The 19,909-nt window shown below is 40.9% G+C and overlaps 1 protein-coding gene across 1 annotated transcript in view; it reads right to left on the reverse strand.

The window, feature by feature from the left end:
• Window positions 1-19,909, reverse strand: part of LOC124618989 (caspase-1-like) — a 117,358-nt gene that overhangs the window by 24,984 nt on the left and 72,465 nt on the right. The window contains exon 5 of the mRNA XM_047145391.1: window positions 4,047-4,188. Coding sequence (XP_047001347.1) covers window positions 4,047-4,188 — 142 coding nt within the window. The remainder of the gene's footprint in view (window positions 1-4,046; window positions 4,189-19,909) is intronic.

Genomic DNA, 19,909 nt, shown 5'->3' on the forward strand with positions numbered 1-19,909 from the left:
TGCATTGAATAAATGCTATGTTTCCGCATACGCAACGTCTTTTGAGTTTTTCTGTGGAAAAACAAACCTCGTTAACATTTTCAAAAACCTCTCTGTCAGCTGATAATTTGGAAGCAAACCATGCATAACGCAGTGCTTCCTTAAATACCGGCGCTGATAATTGGTCATGCAGTTTCGAGTGTATTTTAATAGGGTCTTCACGAGAAGAACTTTCTCATTCTCATTCGATTAAATACGAACAATTTTGAAGACACGGACAAGCACACATTTTCAGTATCACTTTATGCAATTGGTCGTTTACTAGTCGATAGTTATGAATATTATATTATTTGCGATAGTAAAAATTTGTAGACTGCCAAATAACATGGTAAATTTAATAAAATTTCATCCGATTACACGTATTTTCCCATTATATCAATTGTAATATATATACGAGGGTCAGTCAAAAAGTAATGCCTCCTATTTTTTTTTCTACGTTTAATTGTCAGGAAATTTAAATGCAATTACATAGGTTGAAAACCACAACATTGAGGATCATTTTGTCATTTTTCAATGTAATCTCCGCCCATCTCTACAGTTTTGGTCCATCTTTGAACAAGGGCATGTATCCCAGCACGGTAAAAATCACAGCTCTGCTTCCTAAGCCATTGACGCACGGATGTTTTGACGGCCTCCTCATCTTCAAAATGAATCCCACGATGAGCTTCTTTTAGTGGCCCGAACAGATGGAAGTCTGATGGTGCCAGGTCAGGGCTGTATGGGGGATGAGGCAAAACTTCCCATCCAATTTTGACAATCTCGTCAGAGGTGTGGCGACTGGTGTGTGGTCTTGCATTGTCATGCAAAAGAAGAACATCTGCCATTGATTTTGTTGGGCGAACTCGCTGAAGACGTGCTTTAAGTTTGTTGAGGGTTGTGACGTATTGAACAGAATTTATTGTGCATCCCTGCTCCAAAAAATCAACCAGAATCACACCCTCTGTATCCCAGAAAACTGTTGCCATAACTTTCCCTGCCGATCGCACAGTTTTGAATTTTTTCTTCCTCGGCGAGCTTGTGTGACGCCACTCCATTGACTGCCTCTTTGATTCGGGTTCAAAAAAATGCACCCATGTTTCGTCCCCGGTCACAATTTTTTTCAGAAACTCATCTCCCTCCAAACGGAAGCGCTGCAAGTGTTGGGAGGCTATTGTTTTCCTTGCCTCTTTATTCTGATCGGTTAACATTCTTGGAACCCACCATGCACAAACTTTTGAGTACCCCAATTGTTTAATAATCGTGATCACGCTGCCTTTACTAAGAGAAATAATGCGACACACTTCATCTGCAGTCACCCGACGGTCACCACGAATGATGTCATCAACTTGCTGAATGTTGTGTGGAGTCACTGCACTCACCGGCCTGCCGCTCCGCTTTTCGTCAGTCAACGGTGTTTGCCCTTCAGCTTCCTTACAACGACGAACCCATCGTCTAACAGTGCTGACATCCACTGTCACAACACCATACACCTTCTTCAGTCTTTCATGAATGCGTATGGGCGTTTCACCTTCTGCATTCAAGAATTCAATCACACAACGCTGTCTCAAACGAACATCGATGTCGGCCATCTTACAAACTTCTGCTGTGCTGCCACCTGTTGACACAGAAAGTTACTACTGCAGTGGATTGCAGAAGAAGGTTTGAGGAATGGCGCCAAATTCAAATTTTTCACTTAACTTAATTTCTTTAAGTAGAAAAAAAATGGGGGGCATTACTTTTTGACTGACCCTCGTAGTAAAGGAAATGACTGTTGAAAATTAAAAAGAAAACTGACAAACAGGACTCGATTCAGCGACTACGGGGCTTGAACGCTAACCACTTTTCTTTTTTCATTTTGTTCGTTTTTCATCGTTGTGTTTGGGTGTTGCGGACGCCACATGACATCCGTTCAAATTCGTTTGGTGATCCTTCCATTCAGTGTTTTTTTATTACAGAGACCAAACAGCTCTCTGGCCGAACACGCTGAGCTACAGTGCCGATATCCTCGGCTGCTGCCGCTTCGTGGTAAAAATGTCCACGCACAGGAACATATTTGATGACCGAAATCATCTTGCGATTTTCTCAATAACGCTCGGGAAGTACGCGCTGCTGCTTACACATTCTGTTGTCCTCATGGAGTACTACGAGTGTACGAAGTTTGCAGTAAATCTGCGTTCCAAACGTCGTGGCCTCCCCTTGTTAGCTTTCCCGAGTCCTTGGTGACTGTTTAGTTTGGGGACATTTCTACCATTCTCGTAACGCTCTCGCCGTAACTTTACTGCATTTGATAAGCGTATTATGTCTGTATTTTAACAGAATATCGTAGGATCATTCCTCGTTTATTCGAGATGCCCTTTCATGAATAAACCTTATTCAGCATAATCCTCTGTCGCCTACATCAACTACATACGTTATAATAGAAATCTTGTTGTTAGATTATTCGGTTTAAGTTTTACTTTGTATTCTGTGTATTTTATTAACTCGCAATTCTATCCAATGCATAGACTATTTGACTTTAAGATCACTGCTAGAGTTTATTTTTTGCAACGAATTACCTGAGGGGCATGAAAGCAGACGTGCTCGGTTTGACCCTATGACTACATCTAGATATTATTTTTTTAACAGAGCCGTGCATAGCCCAAGTAAACAAGTACGAGTAATCGGAGGTAAAGAAGCAACTGGTTTGCACGTATGGGATGCTGTTTAGGAAGAGAAACTACTCAGCAGTAGCCGCTAGGTACAGTCGCAATTGACATATTAGTGTGTGTGTGTGTGTGTGTGTGTGTGTGTGTGTGTGTGTGTGTGTGTGTGTGGAAAAGAGAGTGGACTGGAAAACCAGAAGACTTGTAAATTCATTATATCTTAATCAAAAAGTTTCAATTAAAGTGAGAGAAGAAAGTACAAACTGGATCGGACTAGGAAAAGGAGTAAGACAAGAATGCTGTCTATCACCTACTCTTTTCAACCTCTACTTGGAAAATATGATTGACCAATGCTCATTAGATGACAAAGGCGTAGAAATTGGAGGAAGAAGAGTAGGGTGTTTGAGGTTTGCTGATGACATGGTCCTTCTAGCCACAGAGGAAAAAGAATTACAGGATTTTGTGGACACCATTGAAACTAACGGAAAAAATATGGAACGAAAATTAACACAAATAAAACAAAAATATTGGCACTAGGAGGAAATAAGGAAATAAAAATTATTCTGAATGGAGAAATACTAGAACAGGTGCAAAATTTTAAGTATCTTGGAAGCAGGATAAACGCCGACTGGAGGTGCACCACAGAAATTAAAACAAGGATAGCAATGGCAAAAGAGGCGTTTTATAAGAAAAGGAGAATTTTCTGCAGCGGTCTGGACAGAGAACTCAGGAAGAGACTCATAAAATGTCTTGTGTGGAGTGTTCTTCGATATGGCGCTGAAACATGGACTATGAGGAAGAAAGACAGAGAAAGGCTGGAGGCTTTTGAGATCTGGACATGGCGGAGGATGGAAAGAATAAGTTGGACGGACAGAGTAAAAAATATGAGAGGAGTGGGAGAGGAAAGACAGTTACTAGATGTAATAAAGAGAAGAAAAAGAAACTGGATTGGGCATATATTAAGAAAGAATGACGGACTGATCAAAACAGTTTTAGAAGGTTATGTAGAAGGGAAAAGGAAGCGAGGAAGGAAGAGATTCCAGATACTGGATGACATGATGGACAGTACAACATACAGCAGCCTTAAGAAGGAAGCAATGGATCGCACAAAATGGAGAGGCAAAGGACCTGCTAATATAGCAGATAACTGATGATAATGTGTGTGTGTGTGTGTGTGTGTGTGTGTGTGTGTGTGGGTGTCACGTTTATATAAATTTGTTATATGATTAATGGGTAGATGCAGAAAACTTTGGTAAATTTTCTAAATTTTTTGTTAGCAGTTACAATACACAAACATTTTTGCCCGCAGCGTCTCTCAGAATAAGGAAAGACTTTGAAACGTAGGCAACCTTTAAGTCAAACATATGGAAATTGTCGAGGCAGTACCTTCGAATGTCGAGTATGAAACGATGATGTCGGCGTAAGAAGGCACTGGGTAAGTGAGCTCCTCGGCGCGGCCATTGTCGGGCGCGTCTGTAGTGAGGTCGCTCACCGTCACGCCGGCATCGGTACCTGTTCCCCTACACGCCTACAACACAAAGAGAGCGCTCCAGCCGGGATTCATAACAGAAACACATGAGGGTGGTAGTGAAGTTTCATCCAGGTCGGTGGGTTACTGGAGCCCCTTGCATCATGATCCACTGCAACAGAGAATTGATTTACAATTTTGTGTGGCTGTAAGAAGTAAGCTCAGTGGAACACGTATTTACCACTGCCTGCAAATACTACACTAGTGGCTGTGTAGCGTTGTATACAGGGAGTTACAAAAAGGTACGGCGAAACTTTCAGGAAACATTCCTCACATACAAATAAAGAAAAGATGTTATGTGGACATGTGTCCGGAAACGATTAATTTCCATGTTAGAGCTCATTTTAGTTTCGTCCGTATGTACTGTACTTCCTCGATTCACCGCCAGTTGGCCCAATTAAATGAGGTAATGTTGGCTTCGGTGCTTCTGTTGACATGTGACTCATTGCTCTACAGTACTAGCATCAAGCACATCAGTACGTAGCATCAGCAGGTTAGTGTTCATCACGAACGTGGTTTTGCAGGCAGTGCAATGTTTACAAATGCGGAGTTGGCAGATGCCCATTTGATGTATGGATTAGCCGTGGCGCGGTACGTTTGTATTGAGACAGACTTCCAGAACGAAGGTGTCCCGACAGGAAGACGTTCGAAGCAATTGATCGGCGTCTTAGGGAGCACGGAACATTCCAGCCTATGACTCGCGACTGGGGAAGACCTAGAACGACGCAGGCACCTGCAATGGACGAGGCAATTCTTCGTGCAGTTGACCATAACCCTAATGTCAGCGTCAGAGAAGTCGCTGCTGTGCAAGGTAACGTTGACCACGTCACTGTATGGAGAGTGCTACGGGAGAACCAGTTGTTTCCGTACCATGTACAGCGTGTGCAGGCACTATCAGCAGCTGATTGGCCTGCACGGGCACACTTCTGCGAATGGTTCATCCAACAATGTGTCAATCCTCATTTCAGTGCAAATGTTCTCTTTACGGATGAGGCTTCATTCCAACGCGATCAAACTGTAAATTTTCACAACCAACATGTGTGGGCTGACGAGAATCCGCACGCAATTGCGCAATCACGTCATCAACACAGATTTTCTGTGAATGTTTGGGCAGGCATTGTTGGTGATGCCTTGATTGGGCCACATGTTCTTCCACCTACGCTCAGTGGAGCACGTTATCATGATTTCATACGGGATACTCTACCTGTGCTGCTAGAACATGTGCCTTTACAAGTACGACACAACATGTGGTTCATGCACGATGGAACTCCTGCTTATTTCAGTCGAAGTGTTCGTACGCTTCTCAACAACAGATTCGGAGACCGATGGATTGGTAGAGGCGTACCAATTCCGTGGCCTCCACGCTCTCCTAACATCAACCCTCTTGAATTTCATTTATGGGGGCATTTGAAAGCTCTTGTCTACGCAAACCCGGTACCAAACGTAGAGACTCTTCGTGCTCATACTGTGGACGGCTGTGATACAATACGCCATTCTCCAGGGCTGCATCAGCGCATCAGCGATTCCATGCGACGGAGGGTGGATGCATGTATCCTCGCTAACGGAGGACATTTTGAACATCTCCTGTAACAAAGTGTTTGAAGTCACGCTGGTACGTTCTGTTGCTGTGTGTTTCCATTCCATGATTAATGTGATTTGAAGAGAAGTAATAAAATGAGCTGTAACATGGAAAGTAAGCGTTTGCGGACACATGTCCACATAACATATTTTCTTTCTTTGTGAGTGAGGAATGTTTCCTGAAAGTTTGGCCGTACCTTTTTGTAACACCCTGTATACTGCAAAATGGGTACCGGGAGACATGATCCTGCACCGCTCACACAAGTGACACAATGTCTGTTAAAGAAGAGGTGTGTCTGTGCCAATCGCTCTTTGTCAACCGAGAACAGTAAAAGGTGTTTACGCCGGCCGGTGTGGCCGAGCGGTTCTAGGCGCTTCAGTCTGGAACCGCGCGACCGCTACGGTCACCCTCGTTATTTCTACAGTGTGGTCAAAAAGGACGGAGCAGCTGAGAGAGATTCAGACAACTTTTGACCTTGGAAGGGGTAATTGTCCCTAAAAGGTGCAAGAATCAGCAATGACCGACGGCATGAGAATGTAGAAGGCAACACAAATCACTGCGCGTATCTACAAGACATACGGCCTGTGAGTGAGAAGTTGCATGATAATCTCTCCACTATGTAACCGTTCCCGACTAGAAAAGCAATCGGATCTTTGGGAAGGAAGTGCAAAGTGAGCGATGTCTATAAGAAAAAGACTGAATAACAAAACAGAGTTTGTCGCAAGATGGCGTCAGTCGTCCAGCAGCCGCACGAGCAACAGCATGGAGCCACAGAGATACCGCGTTATAACATGAGGAGGAGGCGATCACGCCACACAGTTTATAAAGCTGTAGACAACATTGATATTAATGTCAATAGTGTTAATGGACAGGTGTTTTTGCACGGCCCTGCTGTTTTTTGTGGTGGAGTGTTTAATTCTACTCTACAAAATAATGATCAGAATAGAGTGTGAAATGTCGGAAATCTGTATGTGGCACGGAAGAAATAAAATTTGAAAAGGGAAATACAATAGTTCCGTCCATATATAGTGCAGTACCATGAAATGAAATGGAATGAAGATGATGATTTATGATCAGACGAATATAAGATAATATCAACAGTAGCAGCAAATAGTGTTGCGTGAGTAGGCTTCATAAAGAATAAGGAAGTAGGCCATAGAGTAGGTTACTGTTAACATTTCGGGGATAAGATTATTTTCATCAGATTCAGCAGCAAACCAACAACAACATTTCAGGTAAGTCACAAGATGAAGATGAAAAGGCAGAGATGATGTGTTAGGATATTGAAAGAGTATTCAATAAGTAAAGGGATATGAAAATCACAATTGTGGGTTATTTGAACGCTGTAGCAAATGGTTGCTCTGAGCATTATGGGACTTAACTTCTGAGGTCATCAGTCCCTAGAACTTAGAACTACTTAAACCTTACTAACCTAAAGGCATCACACACATCCATGCCCGAGGCAGGATTCGAACCTGTTGTAAGTAGGCTGTTTATGTTTTCTCTATGTAAGTAGGCTGTTTAGGTTTTTTATTAGTAACGCCACCTCTAGGCTGTGCTGTGGGCAGTCTGTGGCTGCTTTGCATTGTTGTAATACTCGCCATTGTAGTGTTAGGCAGCTGGCTGTGAACAGCGTGTAGCGTTGCGCAGTTGGAGGTGAGCCGCCAGCAGTGGTGGATGTGGGGAGAGAGATGGCGGAACTTTGCAATTTGTCATGAACTGATATATATATTATGACTTGTGATGATATTAAGGTAAATACACATTATCTCTGCAAGGACTACAGTGGGTCTACATCTTTGATGGCCCACCAATACCATTATTTCTACAAGGACTGCAGTGGGTCTGCACCTCTGGTGGCCCACCAATACCATACTCTCTACCAGGACTACAGTGGGTCTGCTCTGTGACCTACCTACCAATTTTCATCAAAACTTCGACTGACTCTGCAGTGGGTTTGCTCTGTTGTGGCCCATTACCTGTCAGCATGTCGAGAGTCAGCACTGTCTTTCCGTTGGAAGGACAACACTACTTCTTCAAGACTGCATGGAAATCCACTACTTCCATGTGCATTTTCTTTTACTGCTCAGACTTTGAGAAAAACACTGCTATTCTCCTGTTATGTACGATTAGGACTGTCTTTATGGACTGTGAGACAATTTTAGCTTTTGACCAACATTGTATCAATAAGTGTGTGCATTTTATATCTTTGTTACTGTAATTGTGAAAAATTTTTGTCAAATCTGTATTGGCCAGTGCCCAACACCATTTGTAAAAATTTTTTGTGGGGAGCATGGGGGCTATGTAAGTAGGCTGTTTATGTTTTCTCTATGTAAGTAGGCTGTTTAGGTTTTTTATTAGTAACGCCACCTCTAGGCTGTGCTGTGGGCAGTCTGTGGCTGCTTTGCATTGTTGTAATACTCGCCATTGTAGTGTTAGGCAGCTGGCTGTGAACAGCGTGTAGCGTTGCGCAGTTGGAGGTGAGCCGCCAGCAGTGGTGGATGTGGGGAGAGAGATGGCGGAACTTTGCAATTTGTCATGAACTGATATATATATTATGACTTGTGATGATATTAAGGTAAATACATTGTTTGTTCTCTATTAATATCTTTCATTTGCTAACTATCCCTATCAGTAGTTAGTGCCTTTAGTAGTTTGAATCTTTTATTTAGCTGGCAGTAGTGGCGCTTGCTGTATTGCAGTAGCTTGAGCAGCGAAGATTTTTGTGAGGTAAGTGATTTGTGAAAGGTATAGTTTAATGTTAGTCAGGGCCATTCTTTTGTAGGGAATTTTGAAAGTCAGATTGCGTTGCGCTAACAAAGTATTGTGTGTCAGGTTAAGCACAAGTCTCATGTAGAATTGTTCAAAGGGGACGTTTCATACTGTTACCATAGCGGTCGCGCTGTTCCAGACTGTAGCGCCTAGAACCGCTTGGGCACTCGGGCCGGCGAACGCTGTAGCAGGTCCGGGAGGGCGAGGGGGTGGAGGGGGGGGGGGCGGATGCAGACGTACAGGACAATAGGCTACCGGTAGTCGGAATGACGGAAGAAAGAGACTAAGTCAGTTCAGCTATAAATTTCAACAAGTAACAGTGAATATGCGGTTAAAAAATGACAAGAGGAGGATGTATACTTGCAAATAGCCTGGACACATGGGGAGATTCCAAATACGTTACACCATGGTAAGGTAGAGATTCTGAAGTTAGATGTTGGATTGTAAGGCGCTCTCTGGAGTAGATATCACAATTTAGTAATGATGAAAAATAGGCTTTAGGTTAACACACGAGTCCGGAAGAATCGATGTGGGAAGAACTGGAATGATGAAGTGCTTTTGAAGTCCTCTAACGATGGAAAATCCGACAATAATGAATACTACAATACGTAGTTCAGTTGAAGAGGGTGGTCATCTCTAAAGGCGATAATAACTGAAGTTGACCAGACAAATACAGGTACGAGGATGTCATTTGCGAACAAACCTCGCGTAACGGGGTAAAAATTCCATTTAACCGTCGAAACAAAGAAGTACAAAACTGTTCAGGAAAGAACAGGAACATTACAATGTAAGTTGCTTATGAATGAAATAAATAAGTACAGGGAAGTCAAGGAAAAAATGACTACAGAAAAACTTTGAAAAAATCGAGAAAGATATAGTCGTCCGAAGGACGGTTCCGGCGCATGAAAAACTGAAACTAATCACCAAGGAAATTAAAATCATTCCATTGGAACTACTGACGGCCTAGGGAGAGCCAGTCCTGACAAAACTCTACCATCTGATGAGCAAGATGTATGAAACAGGCGAAATACCCTCAGACTTCAAGAAGAATATAATAATTCCAGTCCCAAAGAAAGCAGGTGTTGACAGATGTGAAAATTACCGAACAATCAGTTTAATAAGCCACAGCTGCAAAATACTAACACGAATTCCTTACAGACGAATGGAAAAACTAGTAGAAGCCGACCTCGGGGAAGATCAGTTTGGATTCCGTAGAAATACTGGAACACGTGAGGCAATAATGACCTTACGACTTATCTTAGGAGAAAGATTAAGGAAAGGCAAACCTACGTTTCTAGCATTTGTAGACTTAGAGAAAGCTTTTGACAATGTTGACTGGAATACTCTCGTTTAAATTTTGAAGGTGGCAGGGGAAAAATACTGGGAGCGAAAGACTATTTACAATTTGTACAGAAACCAGATGGCAGTTATAAGAGTCGAGGGACATGAAAGGGAAGCAGTGGTTGGGAAGGGAGTAAGACAAGGTTGTAGCCTCTCCCCGATGTTATTCAATCTGTATATTGAGCAAGCAGTAAAGGAAACAAAAGAAAAATTCGGAGTAGGTATTAAAATCCATGGAGAAGAAATAAAAACTTTGAGGCTCGCCGATGACATTGTAATTCTGTCAGAGTCAGCAAATGACTTGGAAGAGCAGTTGAACGGAATGGATGGTGTCTTGAAGGGAGGATATAAGATGAACATCAACAAAAGCAAAACGAAGATAACGGAATGTAGTCGAATTAAGTCGGGTGATGTTGAGGGTATTAGATTAGGAAATGAGACACTTAAAGTAGTAAAGGAGTTTTGCTATTTGGGGAGCAAAATAACTGATGATGGTCGGAGTAGAGAGGATATAAAATGTAGACTGGCAATGGCAAGGAAAGCGTTTCTGAAGAAGAGAAATTTGTTAACATCGAGTATAGATTTAAGTGTCAGGAAGTCGTTTCTGAAAGTATTTGTATGGAGTGTAGCCATGTATGGAAGTGAAACATGGACGGTAAATAGTTTAGACAAGAAGAGAATAGAAGCTTTCGAAATGCGGTGCTACAGAAGAATGCTGAAGATTAGATGGGTAGATCACATAACTAATGAGGAAGTATTGAATAGGATTGGGGAGAAGAGAAGTTTGTGGCACAACTAGACCAGAAGAAGGGATCGGTTGGTAGGGCATGTTCTGAGGCATCAAGGGATCACCAATTTAGTATTGGAGGGCAGCGTGGAGGGTAAAAATCGTAGGGGGAGACCAAGAGATGAATATACTAAGCAGATTCAGAAGGATGTAGGTTGCAGTAGGTACTGGGAGATGAAGAAGCTTGCACAGGATAGAGTAGCAGGGAGAGCTGCATCAAACCAGTCTCGGGACTGAAGACCACAACAACAACATGGAGCTATTGCATCAGCATGCTCTGAAAGGAACCTGATTGGTATACTTTTTGGACCTGAAGCCTTGCTTTTATTAAGTGGTTTAAATTGGTTTACTACTACGAGGATATCTACTTCTAAGATACTCATGCTGGCAGCTACTCTTGATTCGGATTCTGGAATATTTACTTCGTCTTCTTTGGTGATGGAATTTCGGACGGCTGTGTTTCGTAACTCTGCTTTAGCAGCACTGTCATCGACAGTATTTCGATTGCCATCGTGCAGAGAAGGCACTGATTGTAGTTCGCCGATGGTATATTTTATATAAGGCCGGAATCTCGTTGTGAAAACTATTATAAGCATTGAGGTCCGCGCTAAATTTAGAGCTTCCGCGAAAGGTTGCCAATCTTGGGGTTTTGGGTCTGTCTAAATTTGGATTGATTTTGTTCGTTGTTTCTGTAACAGTGTTCTGACCCATTTTGTGTACCATCGAGGATCAGCTCCGTCGTTTTTTAATTTATTTCGTATATATCTCTCGATTGCTGCCGATGCTATTTCTTTGAATTCAAGCCACATCTGGCGTACACTTACATTGTTAATATGTAAGGAGTGGGGATTGTCTCTCAGGAAGGCATCAAGTGAACTTTTATCTGTTTTATCGAATTGGTATGTTTTTGTTTATTTTTGGAGGATTTGGTGGTTGCAATATTCAGTCTCGCTACGACAACCCTGTGTTCAGTAATCCCTGTATCCGTTTTGATGCTTGTTATTAGCTCAGGATCTAGCATTAAAGTCAAACTTAACCTGAGCTCTGAAATACTTGCCATCAAATAAGGTTCAAATGGCTCTGAGCACTATGGGACTTAACAGCTGTGGTCATCAGTCCCCTATAACTTAGAACTACTTAAACCTAACTAACCTAAGGACATCACACACATTCATGCCCGAGGCAGGATTCGAACCTGCGACCGTAGCAGTCGCGCGGTTCCTGACTGCGCGCCTAGAACCGCGAGACCACCGCGGCCGGCATCAAATAAGGTACTCAAGCTGCAGGCAAGAATAATATACAGTAGAATGGAAAAGAAAACAGAGGATCTCTTAGACGAGACCTGTTTGTCTTTCGGATGGGTAAGGGGACCAGAGAGTCGGCTCTGACGTTGCTACTGATAGTCGAAGCAAGTTTTAAGAAAACTCAAGTCACGTACATAGGGTACGTCGACCTACAAAAATCGTTCAGTAGTATAAAATGGTGCAAACCGTGCGAAATTCCGAAAAAAATGAGAGTTCAATAACTAGGAGGGAACAGTTAGAATGGAAGATCAAGAACGAAGACTTCGGATAAAAAGGGTGAAAGACAGGGATGTAGTCTTTCACCTCTGCTGTTCAGTCCACAAAAATCAACTGTTGATGCAGAAGAGCCCGGACCAGAGGACGACGAACGGTAATAGATGCTGATTAGATTAGCGGTTAGATTAGATTACTACTTGTTCCATAGATCATGAATACGACACTTCGTAATGATGTGGAATGTGTCAGGTTAACAAAAGATGTCTATCCAAGATATTACATTACACAAGATATCACATGACACTTAATATTTTTAATTTTTTGGTGGGGGGTGGGGAAATTACCCACTTACTATATCCAAAAATTCATCTAATGAGTAGAAGGAGTTGCCATTCAGAAATTCTTTTAATTTCCTTTTAAATGCTATATGGCTGTCAGACTTTTGATGCTATTAGGTAAGTGACCAAAGACCTTTGTTGTTGCATAATTTACTCCCTTCTGAGCCAAAGTTAGATTTAACCTTGAGTAGTGAAGATCATCCTTTCTCGTAGTGTTGTAGCCATGTACACTGCTATTACTTTTGAGTTCGTTCGGATTGTTAATAACAAATTTCGTAAGTGAATATATATAATTTACTGAGATGTATATCGCCAAAATTTGCAATGACCATAATAGCATAAGTAGCTGAACTCAAACGTTTCAGCAGATCTTCAGTGTGTTTTTTCCAGTTCAACCCCTCATCAATGCATACACATAGAAATTTTGAATAGTCTACCTTAACTAACGATTTCTGATCGAAGTCTATGTTTATTAATAGTGTCATTCCTTTTACTGTGTGGAACAGTATATACTGTGTTTTGGCAAAGTTTAATGAGAGCCCATTTGCAGAGAACTACTTAATGATTTTCTGAAAAACATCGTTTACAATTTCCTCAGTTAATTCTTGCCTGTTGGGTGTGATAGCTATACTTGTATCATCGGCAAAAAGTACCAGCTTTGCATCTTCGTGAATATAGATGGCAGGTCACTAATATACAGGGTGGTCCATTGATAGTGACCGGGACAAATATCTCACGAAATAAGCATCAAACGAAAAAACTACAAAGAACGAAACTCGTCTAGCTTGAAGGGGGAAACCAGATGGCGCTATGGTTGGCCCGCTAGATGGCGCTGCCATAGGTCAAACGGATATCAACTGCGTTTTTTTCAAATAGGAAGCCTCATTTTTATTACATATTCGTGTAGCACGTAAAGAAATACGAATGTTTTAGTTGGACCACTTTTTTCGCTTTGTGATAGATTGCGTTGTAATAGTCACAAACGTATAAGTACGCGGTATCACGAAACATTCCGCCAGTGAGGACGGTATTTGCTTCATGATACATTTCCCGTGTTAAATGGACCGTTTACCAATTGCGGAAAAGGTCGATATCGGGTTGATGTATGGCTATCGTGATCAAAACGCCCAACGGGCGTGTGCTATGTATGCTGCTCGGTATCCTGGACGACATCATCCAAGTGTCCGGACCGTTCGCCGGAAAGTTAAGTTATTTAAGGAAACGAACTGTTCAGCCACATGTGAAACGTCAACCACGACCTGCAACAAATAATGATGCCCAAGAAGGTGTTTCAGCTGCTGTCGCGGCTAATCCGCACATCAGTAGCAGACAAATTGAGCGAGAATCGGGACTCTCAAAAACGTCGGTATTGAGAATGCTACATCAACATCGATTGCACCCGTACCGTATTTCTATGCACCAGGAATTGCATGGCGACGACTTTGAACGTCGTGTACAGTTATGCCACTGGGCACAAGAGAAATTAAGGGACGATCACAGATTTTTTGCACACGTTCGACTTAGCGACGAAGCGTCATTCACCAGCAGTGATAACGTAAACCGGCACAATGTGCACTATTGGGTAACGGAAAAGCCACGATGGCTGCGACAAGTGGAACATCAGCGAAGTTGGTGGGTTAATGTATGGTGTGGCATTATGGGGGGAGTGATAATTGGCCCCCATTTTACCGATGGCAATCTAAATGGTGCAATGTATGCTGATTTCCTTCGTAATGTTCTACCGATGTTGCTACAAGATGTTTCACTGCATGACAGTACGGGGATATACTTCCAACATGATGGATGTCCGGCACATAGCTCGTGTGGCGTTGAAGCGGTATTGAATAGCATATTTCAGGACAGGTGAACTGGTCGTCGAAGCACCATACAAAGGCCCGCATGTTCACCGGATCTGACGTCCACGGATTTCTTTCTGTGGGGAAAGTTGAAGGATATTTGCTCTCGTGATCCTCCGACAACGCCTGACAACATGCGTCAGTACATTGTCAATGGTTGTGCTGTTGAGAGATATGTCGTTACACGTACTGCCAAATGCATTGAGGTTGACGGACATCATTTTGAGCATTTATTGCACTAATGTGGTATTTACAGGTAATCACGCAGTAACAGCTTGCGTTCTCAGAAATGATAAGTTCACAAAGGTACATATATCACATTGGAACAACCTAAATAAAATGTTCAAACGCACCTACGTTCTGTATTTTAATTTAGAAAACCTACCTGTTACCAACTGTTCGTCTAAAATTGTGAGACATATGTTTGTGACTATTAAGCGCCATCTACCACAAAGCGAAAAATGTGGTCCAACTAAAACATTCAAGTTTCTTTACGTACTACACGAATATGAAATAAAAATGGGGGTTCCTATTTAAAAAAAAACGCAGTTGATATCCGTTTGACCTATGGCAGCGCCATCTAGCGGGCCAACCATAGCGCTATCTGGTTTCCCCCTTCAAGCTAGACAAGTTTCGTTCTTTGTAGGTTTTCCGTGAAATATTTGGCCCAGTCACGATCAATGGACCACCCTGTATATTAAGAACAGCAGAGGACCCAAGACCGAACCTTGCGGTACCCCATTCTTGATTGTTTCTCAGTTTGAGAAATCACCAGTTTTTTACATATTATGTGAACTGCTTATTTCAACTTTCTGCACTCTTCCAGTTACGTATGATTTAAACCATTTGAGCGCTGTCCCATTCATACCACAATACTTGAGCTTATCTAGAAGTATTTCATGATTTGCTCAATCAAAAGCCTTTGAGAGATCACAAAAAAACCCAACGGGTGACATCCGGTTACTCAGATCATTTAATATTACATTAGTGAAAGTATATATAGCATTTTCCGTTGAAAAACCTTTCTGGAAACCAAACTGACATTTTGTTAAAATTTTGTTTTTACAATGGTGTGAAGCTACTGTACAGTACATTACTTTTTCAAGAATTTTGGATGAGGTAGTCTGAAGAGAGATTGGGTGGTAGTTGTTGACATCAGACATATCCCCTTTTTTATGCAGTGGTTTAACAATGGCATACTTCAGTCTATCTGGGTAATACCCTGCTTCAGAGAGCTATTACATATGTTCTAAGAATCCCACTTATCTCTTGGGAACAAGCTGTTATTATCCTGCTGGAAATGCCATCAATTCCATGTGAGCTCTTATTCTTGAGAGAGTTTATTATCTTCCTAATTTCGGAAAGAGAGGTGGGTGGAATTTCAGTTGTATCAAATTGTGTGGGTAAGGCATCTTCCATTAACTGCCTTGCTTAACATTTAGATCCTATTTTCTCTACAACATTTCAAAAATGGTTATTCAAAATGTTTTCGGCTTCCGGCTTGTTTTTTGTCAAGTTTCCATTCGATTTGATGGTAATGCCGTCATCCTGTATGCTCTATGTGCACTAGTTCCTGGAACATGTACTTGTTGTAGTACTCGCGCTTCCACATTAGGAGCCTCGTGATGACTGGCTGTTGTGTGCTGTCCTTAGGTTAGTTAGGTTTAAGTAGTTCTAAGTTCTAGGGGACTGATGACCTCAGATGTTAAGTCCCATAGTGCTCAGAGCCATCTGAACCATTTTTGAACCACATTAGGAGTAAACGTGGTGCGAGGACTCCCATGATTCACTTTTGTTGGAGCTAAGGAGCCAGAGTCTGCTAGTTACTGGAAAAGACAGCCGAATAATAGTGCAGATACTGCACTGTTTTCTGGTATTTTTCAGCATACACGACACGGACTTGACGGTTAGTTCCATTTGCCATACCATAAGATAGTGTTTGCAGTTTTCTGTGTGTAATATAAGGTATCCACTATGCTGGTATGTAAAAAGATAAAACTACAATGGAATTCATTTCACAAGCTTATCAAACACCAAATAGTTCCAATAGAATTAGTGTATGCACTGCATGTACCCATAACCGTTAATACAGTTCACACTAACAACACTAACAGAAGTTTACTGCATACTAAATCCATGAACAATACCAGAGGAGTGTGTCCTCGTTTACATAGTGTGGTGTGTAGGATGTTCGTAATATCAAAGAGCCAGCAGTAAAAGTGATGCGTTTCATGATAGGGAAGGTGGACAAGTGCTCATAGCTCTTAAGGCACGCATTTTAGAATCTATGTTTACAGAGTACTTTTATTTTGTTTTGGTTCACGCTACGTTTCTTAACACCCTGTTTTAGATCTCTGGTGCGACTTTCACAAAGAAGTTTCATTAAATATGAATATTATTTTTTTTTAAATTAAATTGATCGATTTCAATTTGAAATTGTGTTTAAACCAGTATTGCATAAATTTATTACAACATAAACAATGAAATTATTTCTCTGTAAACTAATAAAATGAAAATTTGAATAAAATAAAGCAAAAACTAAGAATGGGTTTGATAAGAAATCAGGAGCAAGAAATGTGTAAGTAATATACTTAAGGTGCGAATATCAGCAAAAGCACCAAAAAATAAAGCAAGATGGTTTAAGATCTTGTAGTAAATCTAAAGAAACATAGATCACAGAGGAATTTGGAAGAGAAATAGAAATAGTACAGTCTCCTTAAAAGCAATGCATAAATGCAGAAGCTAAAAAGCATTATGATCAGCAGTGGCAATAAAGGGAGATGGCTTAAGACTTTCAGTAAATTTAAGGAAAACGACAGTCTTAAGGAATTTGGTAGAAAGTCAGGGAAAGTAAGATATGCCTATGAAAAGTGGATAAATCTAGATTTTCTAGAACAAAACCGACTTGGACTACAGTAAAATAATTTTAAAGCACGTTGTAAATGTGAAGAGAGAAAGAGTGTAAAGTAATTTACAAGAAAAATTAGCAAACCCAATATCTGTTTGTAAATAATGTGTAGTTATTGATTTAAAATAAATATTTAAGTAGGTCTGTAAAAATAATTACTTAAATTTGAACCGTACGTATTCAGTACTGTGGAACATTCTACCGTCACATATTATGCATTAATCGTAACTTTCATTAATAATCACGTCTGTCCACAGAGGTGTCATTGCCGCTGTACTACGTGTTTAGTGCTTTTGTAATAAAGTTTATGTACGGCAAAAAAATATCGTGTGTTTAGCCGCTGGCGCACTAAAGATCCACAGGAAATGCACTTTTTTTTTTTAGAGAGATACGAATATGTTAAAATAAAATGACAGTATGCAGAACATTCCATTATGGTATCATCTAGATTGTACTGTGAGTTGAATGGAACAATTCTGTACATTGGCTGCTCTGTTCCGTAGTGGTTCTGTGGGTAAATGCAGCACTACAAAACCCAAGGTCTGGGGTTCAGTCATCAGTCACAGTGAACTTTTATCTTTCCGTTAATTATCGTTTCTGTCTACTCTCTCAAGTGGTAGATAACAGCTTTACACTTCTTTGTGTGTATAAACTGTTCATGTTGATGTAAATTTGACAATTGTAAGAAATAGTCACGCTTAGGAATAATGTAGCCAGTGTGCTATTGTTTGAAACGAAAGTGGCTCTGGGGAGTGGAAACGGTGGTAAGGGCGAATTGGCGCGCTACCTAGAGCAAGAGCAGGAAAAATTTGCACAAAATGCCTAGGATGAAGACTGCAAACGGCTTACGGCATAGCTGCGTGTTGTTGGGCTACTGTATATAAAATTGCACGACGCCAAGAAGAGAAATTGAGCCCACACAACAAAGTAGTTGCAGGCCATACTGTGGGTAGTGTAGCCGTCATAACTGTTCGCCATACCCAAACCTACAACAACCAGATAATATTTATTTGTATTTTACGCTTGCACAGCGTAAACCATTAATTTAAACTGTGATTTTAATAATCATTCTTGATTAATCCGAGTGTCCTCTTTTACAGACTTATGAAGTACCAAGTTAATATAAGAAGGCACCATTTCAATTGTTTTGTGTAAATAATGAGAAAGTTTTCTTAACTAGTGCAAAGTGTTATAGTAAAAGTTTGCTTACGTAAAATTCAGTCGGAGTGAAGCAAAATTCCTAGAATCTGTTAAATGACTATACAGAGTTAGTTCCAAGAGTAACAGCTGAGCGGAGTGGCCGCGTGGTTTGAGGCGCCGTGTCACGGATTCCACGGCCCCTCCCGCCGGAGGTTAGAGTCCTCCCTTGGGCACAGGTGTGTGTGTTCTTGTTAGCATAAGATAGTTTAAGTTAGTTTAAGTAGTGTAAGTCTAGGAACCGATGACCTCAGCAGTTTGGTCCCTTAGGAATTCACATACATTTGAACATTTTTTCAAAGAGTAACAGCTTTTGAAAGTAAATTCTAGTAAGAAAGAGTTTTTTAAATAAAATGTTCAGTATAAAATGTGTGTGCTTTAGTATCTAAGTATTTTAGTATTTAAGTATACTGATTAGGAAAAATGCTTTTCTAAAGGTCCTCCGTGGCCAAACTTTATTAGCTTTCTTGAAGTTATCTACTGGGCTTTTTCTCTTTTAAAAATGTAATTTATAAGGGTGTAGTCCAACATTGTTTAAGTGTAGCAATATTTATTTGAAAAACCAAATTTAACAGTAGCAAGAAAGTAGGCAAAATTCATAGTTCCGCTTTTCCAATAATTCACTGTTTCACTTCCTGGATAGGCTGTCGACCATTAGCACATGTTTTAAACCGCTAAACGAACTTGGAACTGAGTTGTCCTAGCTTCAATATAATATTATTCATACTGCGTTTCTATCTAAACGCTGGGTAAGATCTTAGGAAAAGAAGTGAATAGTCTGATTTACTTTTCCATTAGCCGCAACACACGGTCTAATCCTGTAAAAAGGGTAACTCTATTGATTAGCTTGTCCTATAAAGAGGACTATCCTCCCAAAGTGTACTTTATATGGAAACTAAACCAAATTTTAGTAGGAGGGTTATACGTGGCAACATAGAGACAGGTTTTCTGTTATTTAGGTAAAAGCTTAGTAAATTACAATGGTAATGGTAGGATTATAAAAGGAGATAACAACCTGTGAACTCCAGTCCCCCCTGCAGGCACACTATTTGTAAGTCGGATTTTGAAACTTTCTTATGTAATGAATCTGTTGTATCATCAAGATAGACGTTAGTGATCTGCCAAAATAGTAGTAATATCTGTTCTGGTAACGTAACAATCCAGAGGTGCCTGGCATGCATAATTAGAGTCCATGTCGCACTTCCTTTTTAGGTCGCTGCATTAGGAGAATTATATAATCTTTTGATGCCTTATTCTTATGTCTGTACGAGGAAGAACTGGCACAGTTACATGTATCTTATTTACAATAATAAATCAACAATAATTAGTGTGTGTATTACAGACCAACATTCTGTCATCGTTTCCGCCTCCTACACAAATATTGTAATGCGTAATATATTTGCATGTCTATTTGACATTGCAA

Source organism: Schistocerca americana, chromosome 1 (assembly GCF_021461395.2).
Source record: "Schistocerca americana isolate TAMUIC-IGC-003095 chromosome 1, iqSchAmer2.1, whole genome shotgun sequence".
Lineage (NCBI taxonomy): Eukaryota > Metazoa > Arthropoda > Insecta > Orthoptera > Acrididae > Schistocerca > Schistocerca americana.